Source organism: Gastrolobium bilobum, unplaced genomic scaffold (assembly GCF_033153095.1).
Source record: "Gastrolobium bilobum isolate Gb01-03AN ecotype WA unplaced genomic scaffold, APGP_CSIRO_Gbil_v1 utg11969, whole genome shotgun sequence".
In the NCBI taxonomy this organism is placed as follows: domain Eukaryota; kingdom Viridiplantae; phylum Streptophyta; class Magnoliopsida; order Fabales; family Fabaceae; genus Gastrolobium; species Gastrolobium bilobum.
The window spans coordinates 2,268-12,334 of NW_026898204.1; the positions used below are offsets into that span (position 1 = coordinate 2,268).

General features: G+C 34.1%; 1 protein-coding gene across 1 annotated transcript; it reads right to left on the bottom strand.

The window, feature by feature from the left end:
• Window positions 1–1,279: 1,279 nt before the first annotated feature.
• On the bottom strand, window positions 1,280–5,764 carry LOC133313812 (uncharacterized). The gene is made up of 9 exons (XM_061515214.1): window positions 5,582–5,764; window positions 4,735–4,786; window positions 3,969–4,243; window positions 3,806–3,880; window positions 3,661–3,719; window positions 3,383–3,518; window positions 2,621–2,717; window positions 2,449–2,515; window positions 1,280–1,570 (listed from the first exon to the last, which is right to left on the bottom strand). Exons 3-9 carry the CDS (start codon window positions 4,219–4,221, stop codon window positions 1,280–1,282), a joined length of 978 nt encoding a protein of 325 aa, XP_061371198.1. The 5' UTR covers window positions 4,222–4,243; window positions 4,735–4,786; window positions 5,582–5,764.
• Window positions 5,765–10,067: the final 4,303 nt, after the last annotated feature.

Genomic DNA, 10,067 nt, shown 5'->3' on the forward strand with positions numbered 1-10,067 from the left:
TCACTATGAATTAAGGAAAATGGGGAAGAGTCATGGTGAACTTTAGAAGGATAATGAGCACGAGTATACTTGGCAAGTTGACAAATATCACAAGAAAACAAACTTGGACTTTTATTAATAAATAAGTTTGGCAACAACTTCTGAAGATAAATAAAATTTGGATGGCCTAGCCTACGATGCCACAGCATAACATCATTACATGAATCAAAAGGAAACATAGAGTTTTTTTCTACGAAAACAGCTTCATGAGTCACATCCTCCTCAAAGTAGTAAAGTCCACCATCCTCTCTAGCACTGCCAATCATCATCTCCGAGTCCTGTTCCTGAAAAACACAACCATGTGGAAAGAATTTAGCAAAGCAATGCAACTCAGAGGTGAGCTTGCTAATGGAAATGAGATTACAAGTCAGAGAAGGAACATAAAGAACTGATGTCAAAGTAATCAGCTCAGAAAGTTTAATGGTTCCGTGTCCCGCAATCTGGGAAAAACTGCCATCGGCGATCTTGACCCGAGAAGGTTCAGAATATAGTGTATGAACAAAACAAGCCAAGATTACCTATCATATGATCAGAGGCTCCAGAATCAAGGATCCAATGATTTTGACTATCAACATGGAAAGCTGTACCTTGCTGGACCACATGACTAGTGGCCTTAGGAGGTTGAGTCAAATGTCTCTGAAGTTGTTCAAACTGATTCTTGCTAAGAAAGACACCATCAGATTCAGAGGATGCATGAGGCTCATCAACCTTGTCATCAGTAGAGACCTGATATGCACGACCTTTATTTTGTCCTTTGGGCTTCCAATTTGCAGGTTTCCCGTGGATTTCCCAACATTTCTCACGGGTATGACCAATTTTATTGCAGTGGGTGCACCATGGACGACCATCCCGTTTTGATTCTCCGGAGGAACGGTCAATGGTACGGTTGGCAGCTAATGCAGACATATCATCAGGCTTATCAAGCGACTCATTTTCTCCCAGCATAACTCTCTGTCTACTGGCTTCTCGACGAACTTCAGCAAAGGCGTCAGCAAGTGAAGGTAACGGTCGCTGCCCCAATATTCGACCACGAACCTCATCAAGATCTCGGTTGAGTCCAGCAAGGAAATCATACAGTCTCTCCTTCTCCAAGTGTTTTTTAAATTGGGTATTAGCTTCCAATCCCTTAAGATTAGATGCATAATAAAGATCCAATTCCTGGCATAAATTCGTTAGTGCAGTAAAATATTCAGTAACAGTCATACCCCTTTGACGAAAGTCTCTCAACTTATTTCTCAGTTCAAAAACTTGAGAGGTCCAGATCGGAGTAATTCTGTTGAACAGCATCCCAAATTTCCTTGGCAGTATCAAAGAACAGATAGGTTTGGCCAATCTGTGGTTCCATGGAATTAGTGAGCCAAGCTATGACCAAGGAATTATTAATCTCCCAATCGTCATAATCAGGAGAATTCTCAGTAGGTTTCTTAATTCTTCCCTCAAGATAGCCCATCTTACCCTTTGCCAGGATGACCAACTTAACTGATTGAAACCATTGCAGAAAATTCTTACCGTTCAACCGGTGATTGGTGATCTGCAAACCTAAGTTGTCTCCAGAGGACTGAGAATTTGGGGCAGATGAGGAGGCGGAAGAGTGTTTTGAGGAAGCCATGAATAGAAAGAGAAGGGTTGACCATTGATGAAAAATCAAGTTTTGTAAATTTTTTATCTGACCTCTGGAACAGGAAGGGGAGAAGCCGGCGAGAAGGTCTGTGCAAGTCGCAGCGGAAAAAGACGTTGGGAAGGCGGCGCGTGGAGCTCACGCGCCGGAGACTGGCCGCGCGTGTGACGGCGCGTGCGGCGGTTAACGGCGATGGGTCCAGCGGCGGTCGACTCGTCGGATCCTTCTGAGTCGAATGGTCACCTCACTTTCTTGATCGGAGGTCAGTAGACTAGGTTTCTGTGTTGGACAGATTCAAGGAGGTGTTTAGGAGGTGTTTGACGGTGATAGAAGTGTTTGGATGGTTATTTCAGATTTGAATTAGGGTAGGAACGAACCCGCTCTTGATACCATATTGAAAAGAAGTTTTTGTATATTGATCTTGAATAATTTACATGAGTGAGTATTTATACAAGAAAGAATCGCTAAGAATGACTAAGCGATGACTAATCAATCCTAATCACAATCAATTCTAATCAATCACAATCAATCCTAATCAATCATAATCAATCCTAATTAATAGGAAATAAAAACGGAAACATGTTTGAATTCTGATTTTCTACACAAATCATAAGCATAAAATTATGAAGGATGCATAAATATACCCTAACAAAGCTAAGTGTATGAATACACAACATAACTTAGTCAGAAGATAAGCGGAAACAAAGTTTCCATGTTAATGAAACACATTAGTTTTGAACAAGACAAATGACACTTAATTTAGTGGGTTCATACAAAAGAAACATTAATACCTGTCCTAATGCTTGTAGACAGAGCGCTCGAAGAACTCCTTCTGCTAAGTCTACTGGTAAATTTCTCCTAATCAGAACCAAAGTAATAAGCATTAAAAGAATGAAGAAGGCCATTTAGATTACACAAAAAACATGACAGTCAATTCATTGGATACATTAGATATGTACAAACCTGAGTTCCGCAGGTAACTGTGGAAGAACATGTCTGACAGCACAATCCAGATATCCAGCAGCCTTTAAGAAGATATCAACGGAAGCTCTTCTGCTTTCTGTAAGTACAGACCAAAAGCTTAACTTTCACAGAAAGAACAATATACATTTGGATTAGGGCAACAGTGACAAACCAAAGAAACAAAGTATTTCAGTACATAAGATAACAAAGAATATGTTTTCCAGTTATTTTGCTACCATTAAATCTAACCAGTAGATGAAAAATAAAAAATAAGAACTGCATACTCAACAAGATAAATTTTCCAACATTTCATATGTAGTGCATGTATATCAAGTCCGATTTATGGGTAGGATCTACCAAGCATGACAGAAGAAAGAAAGAACAAAACAAAAAAAAAAGGATAAAATTATTTTTCTTCAAACGTCAAGAGATGTGACAAATTAGCAATTACTAGTAATTAAAATACTTTTTTTTATCCATTAATGAAATAGAAATATAATCCAAATTATAAATATCAGGTGAAGGGTCCACGTAATTGATGTTCTATATATACAAAAGCACATCCACCACGCACACAGACACACAAAGAAGAAACAAGATTACTTTAAAACCTCGAGAATATTTCATTTGTGTGTCCAATTCAAGGTCTAAACTAATTTATTCCAATGTATTTTGGTTGTTTGATATGAGAACAAGACGAGATTGAGGGCCACGGCAACAAATTTGCTGATCTGTACCAAATTTTTTTGTATTATTACTTACCTTCTGATACTTTTGCTTGATAACCATCAGTGGATGATCTTGGAAGCAGTAACAAATTAGCCTGTGATAGTAATAGCATTGCCATCAAATGCAAAACTGACAACACCTCATACCAAGCATTAGACATTGTTGTTTCCTGCAAAAAGTGTCAATCACGGCATACCATAAAACATGGAAGTAGTGGGAACAAATTGATCAGCATTCTTAAGTACAGAAAGTAACATTCAAATCAAATCCAGAAAAATGTATGGATTTTAAAAAAAAAGGTTGGGAAATACCTCTTTATCATCTTCTTGATTCACCCAGACAAATTGTACTTTGTATTTTAAATTGCTTCCTGCACCATAAAGAAAAGCAATAATGATTAAGACTTGGCTTACAGAGAGCATACATCATGTACTATTCAACTAACACAAGCTTTACCATCTTTAACTAATCCCAGAAGAACTGGCAAGTAATCTTCAAGAGCCTGCAGAAGATCAGCCAATGTTGAACCACCTGAAGATGAAATCACATGACGACGATGCATCAACAAATCTGAGCAACTTATTTATCATAAAATAATTTTATTCTTGCTAAAACTAACCATGCCGGGTAGCACTATTTCTTTTTGTTCTTGTAATTGTGGGACCTTCTTGGCCTGCCATTACAACTATTCGTGTTCTAAGAGCAGATAGGCGTTCCACAATACTCTTGGACAAAAATTCACCAAGTGATTGAGCAAAATCAACAGGTTTAGGAATTCTTAGACCAGGAACATATACTGAAACTTCCCCAATACTCCGTGGTCTCCTTCTATTTCCACCAGAGTCATTCGGAATTGACACCAGGCAGCCCATGTCCGTAGGCTTACTATACCCACTGAATGCTGATACAAATAAGATACAGTCAATCACACCAAGAATCTCTATTTCGGTGAGTATAGTGAGTTTCTATTGTCTCTGATATCAAGATGTACAAACTTAATAAGAAAGTGCTGGGGACTATATATTCCACTGACAAAAATGTTGATTCATTATATTAAAGTTGTAAGATTTTAGTGAACACTAACAAGGATGCTGAGAGATTAAAACTAAAAAAGCCATTAACATGGCTAATTTAATGCCAAGTTGCCAACAAGCAAAAAAGTGGTAGTAGGTTACTCACGAGCACCATTATATTTAACTTGTAATGGGACTCTCCACATTATTTTAAAATTGCCAAATATTCTATTGAGAAGCACTAATTTTATACTCTTTTTGGGCAGCATCAATGATTCTCTTTTCTTTATCCACTTTCCCATAAGCCAAAAAGCTTCATAACCTTAATCCTTAATTAAAAATAAGCCCCAAAGATTTATCTAACTAACGTACCTGGCCCTTTGCCCTGGCTGTTGACTAGTCAAGTCAAAAGTTCTGGTGTTCTCTGCACAAAAAAATTCACATGTAGAGAATTGAGCTAGAGAAAGAAATAGACATTAAAGTAACAACATCACAAGAATGGCATGAGACATGACAAGTGTTGTCCGTGTCAACGTTTAACCGTGACAACAAGAGAAAAGGCTTCAAAAAATTACACCATGCTTACACGGTGATAACACTTAAAGGTAAAGTAGTTTCAAGTAAAAGTTTTTATGTTGTATATTCAAGAAGAAAATAGTTGAATTCAGCAAAGAACAACAACTGTGAGCAAAGGGTCTCCAAATAAATCCAAAACAACCAATACAACAAGCAACAATTGCAGAAACAGGAAGGAATCCTAGCATTCATTTATCTCTTGCTTGTTGCAATTCATGAAACAAAGTGTCTGTTTGCAACTCCAGAAACAAAAAATGGCCCAGAAAACAAGCATGGATAACTCAATGAAAAGTTCAATACTTTACGATACAAATTAGAAAAATGCTCCATTGGTTTGATGAAAAAAACAAACAAAGTCCTGAATTTTACAGAACTTGAATTACAAACTCAGAAAACTATCTTCCAAATTCACCCCAATACCAAATTTGAACTGGATTGAGCTTATTTTCCAACATGGGGTAATCCAAAACAGTACCAACCCAGAAAAGAAAAGAAAAAACATTTATTTTCAAGAAGAAAATTTCCAAAGTTTCAAGCATTTCATTCCCTCACTCTTCCCAGCCTTAAACTTCCAACAACAAAAAAGACAAACAGAAGCAGTTATCAAACCGTGCCCACAATCACATGATAATGAGTCTTTTACCATGAACAGCACAGTGGTAGCAAATTCAGGAAGCAGAGGCATCCAATTGAAAGCATTCAACTCAATTCACAATCAAAGAAAGCAGAGATTTTGAGAGCTTCCCAGAAGAAAAGCCTCCCTGAAGCTGAAGATCGCGCAGAACCAAAAATTCAAAAGAAAGGAACTCAAAGCTATTCCTTCAAAGACACCATCAGAGACAGAGACAGATACTCTTCCCTGAAAACAAATATAGGAAAATATATTTTCATTTTAATGATTGGACAACATTAAGATATACGCAAGTTTTTATTTATAATATCATATTATTTGAAAAGTTTATATTTACACACTCTTTTAGTTTTATCTTATAATTAAAAGGATCCTAAAATTTTAATCAACAATAACAAAACTAACAATAACCTCACCCTACCTTATTATATAATAAATGAGATTTATTTTTCTTATTTTGCATGAGATAAGAGCAATATTACTACACTAACACAAAAAAAAAAATAGAAAAAAAAAAAAATTAAAATAGATCTTCACGTAAGATTTATTCGTGTAGAAAGATTGTTTTATATCATATAATATAAGAAAAATAATCTCATAATATATATACATACGCATGTAAGTTGTAACATTGCCTCTAACACGCAGAGAGTAGCGCTAGAAAATGAAAAGGGGGTCGCTTGCATGTATTTTAACGTGGGTTTGTTTTACATGATCAGTTTATAGTTTATACCAAGTAAATATGCTTAAATATAATTAGGGAAAAAGATTTGTCATTTTAAATGACACACTTTATATTCTTTCACTCTCACAAAGAAATAGAACTCACATTTTAAAAACTTTTTCTCTGCATATTCTTACATGATTTATCTATTTCTCTCACTTAAAATAACATAACTTTGTGTTCTTTAAAATGATACACATTTTTCCCATATAATTAATAGAAGATAAATATAATCTCTGTAATTTATATATTAATACTTCTTTATTGAAAGGTTTTTGTTTTTTTTTTATATTAATGATTGCTTGACTAGTTGGATTGGGATTATCCTATTAAATTTCAACACAGTTGTGTTCTAAAAAATTCAAACTCAAAACTACTGGTTAAATTAAAATAATTCCTTACCAGTGTTTAATGATAAAGGTTTCTATTCTCAAATAATTCAAATATTCACTCAAATAATTTGTATATGTACACGTTCTTATATAAAATTTTGATTCATGTGTGATATAATATTTATTTTCATAATTTGTATATTATTGCATTTATTAATGAAGTTTCCATATCTTGTAATACAAATATTTATCTTATAATACAAATATCAATATAATTCCATATAATATTATTATTTCAATATGATGCAAATATTTACCCATGTAATTTACATATTAGTACATTTTTGTGTAAAATTTTATGTTCGTAAATATTTTTCTTTTCTTTTTTTAGAAATATTTCATCCGTTCATCGCTTCGTAACTAATCCTATTTAGACGAGTACAGAATTAAGGCTTTAAATACCTCCCAAATATAGTATTGAGAAAGATCGAACACATGTTCTTATCCTATTTATCTTTTGATTTAAATATTGATGTATTTTCATTTAAAGTTTTCATTTTCGTGTGATTTTTATATTTTATCCATAATTTAGATATTAATATATCTTCATATAAAAATTTTATTCACGTATAATTTAAATATTTACCTTTGTGTTTTAGAAAATAATACATTTTAATGTAAAATTATTGCTTCTGTACAAATATTCACTCCTATAAATATTTAACAAAAAGATATATAACTCAGTAGTCAATTGCCCAAACCTCCTATTTGATCGGCTATATGAACTCACATACACAAACCTATTGTTTTTGACAAACGAATATATGTGGCATGTTACTGTTAGGGAAAGAGAAGCATGTTAGATTAGTAATATAGAAATATAGTTAGATTAGTAATTTTTAAATTACTGAAATTAGAAATATAGTTAGATTAGTAATTTTTAAATTAGTAGATGATGCACTTTAAACCCTATGATAATACACATTTTCTAAATTCTAAGTAGAATGTTAGTTTCAAAGACAGTTTCATCAAAGATCAAATAAATGAAATATTAATAATGTCTCAAAAGTCATCAAAACTAGTAAATGAGGAGAGCGAATCACCTATATGCAAGTCCAATAGTTTTCGCTTCCTAAAGCTAGCTAAAATTTTTGGGATTTGGATTGAAAGGTTACGGCGGCAGTATTTTCAAACTCAGATCTCGGAAAATTCTTTTGTCGAACATCAAAAGTGATTTAAAATATGAGTTCCTCTCGATGAGATCTTCGAATGGACACCTTACTCGCTCAAATCCAACATATGAAGCTAATATTTCAAAATTGTTAGAGGTAATGAGCTTAAGAAAGAAGGGTTTTGATATACTTAAAGTATTACACAGACATCAGATTTGAAATGTTCATCAATATTACCTCAAGATCAGGAAAACTCTAGAGATAATGCAAGCTATTTTCCCTCTACCCTATATGAACCCAAATAACTATGTTTTTATCTTTTGGGTTTGTATATGAACATATTATTGGACTATATTATTAATATATCCAACAATCTTTTTCTATATTCACCATACAACACAATCCAATAAATTAATTGGTGTAATGTTCAAAGAAATATGAATTATTTAGATAAATGTCAATTTATACTTTCAATTAGTTATTGTCATATTCTAAGAAAAATGACATGAAAGATAGTTCACATATTAACTGATGGACATGGGATATTGCAGAGAATCCTCTTCCTGTTCGCTGTCGTTAGCATTCGAAAGTGTATGATACATATACTCTTGTGCGAGCAATTACTTTATGGTTTAGTGTCTATTCCAACACTTTATGGTTTAATGTCTATTATAGTGTGTTAGCTGTTGAACTCGTAATCTCTTGCTCAGGTTGTTTCTGTTATCATATAAAGAATTTATTCTAAAAGTTTAAATGGTAAAATAAAGTTTAAATGGTAAAATAAAGTTTAATTAATGATTTTTTATTCTCTAACACATTTAATTAATTAATTAATTTGTGTTAATTATTCAGTGCTTGATGAATAGTGTTAATTTTGTTATAAAAATACTGAAGTTCCCTTTAATAATTTCTAAACATCAATAGTGCTATCGACCTTTGTTGGTAATAAGTTACAAGTCCGTATACCAAATTAGATAACTATATTTAATTGAGAAAGGATGTGTTTACAAATTTTTTTTATAAATTTTTGTAAATTACACTATGTACTTCCGGTAGAACATAGTGTTCTCTCGGAAGTACATAGTGTAGTTTGCAAACAAAAAATTTATAAATATAATACTCTCTTATTTAATTAAAGAATAATTCATCAAACGTTAACTATATACTCGGATATTTGTGCATGTACCTTGAAGTTTTAAACTGTTTAATGTATTAGAGTAGCATTAATTTGTTAGGATCCTGATTGTAACTATCACGGTTTGTTACCTTGTATATTAAAATAGATTAGCTTGATTTATGCTTTCTGTTCCTTAAGTTTAGCTGATTTCCTGATGTAACCAATTGTAAATCTTGGTCTATATAATAGACCCAATTTGATATATCATCAAGCTGCGAATGACAGCAACTTCTGTTATGGTATCAAGAGCTTGACGATCAACAAGCCTTCATTTTTTTTTTTTTTCATCATGACTTCCGCACCTAAAACCTTCAAGGTTTCTGATTCTAAGTCACCCTTTTACCTGCACCCATCCGACAATCCTGGTGCTGTTCTCACCACGGTCATCCTCCGTGGACAATCCAATTATGAAAATTGGGCTGCTCATACTTCTCTGCCTTCGGTTCCTTCTGAGCCGTCATCAGCATCCATCTCCATGGCAGATTTTACACCAGAAGTTCTACATCATCTCATGTCCTTGGCTGTCTCTTCTGCCCCTCCAGTTGATAAACTTACGGGTAAGATTTTACACCCATCTTGGATCATCGACAGTGGTGCATCCCAACACATGACGGGCACACTCTCCTATCTATCCAATGTGCATTCTATTTCTCCTTGTTCTGTGGGACTGCCGAATGGAGTTCATGATATTGCTACGCAATGTGGCAGCATTACTTTGGGCTCTTCTCTTCATCTCTCCAATGTTCTTTATGTCCCTTCGTTGGCTTGTAATTTGATTTCTGTATCTCAGCTTCTGCGCCAGTCTTGCTTGGCATTGTTTGTTAATTCTGTTTGTTTGATACAGGACCTAAAGCAGAAGAGGACGATTGGAACGGGTGTTGAACGAGAAGGGGTGTATATATTGTGTGCATCATCAGCTTCTGCTCATGTTGCCAGTACGTCAGATTCTGCAGCACTATGGCATCGTCGTCTAGGACATCCATCTTCCCGTTATTTATCTTTGTTACCTTTTATTTCCAATGCAAACAATTTGGCTCCTTGTGACGTTTGTTGTAAAGCCAAACAACCACGAAGTCCTTTTCCTATTAATAAT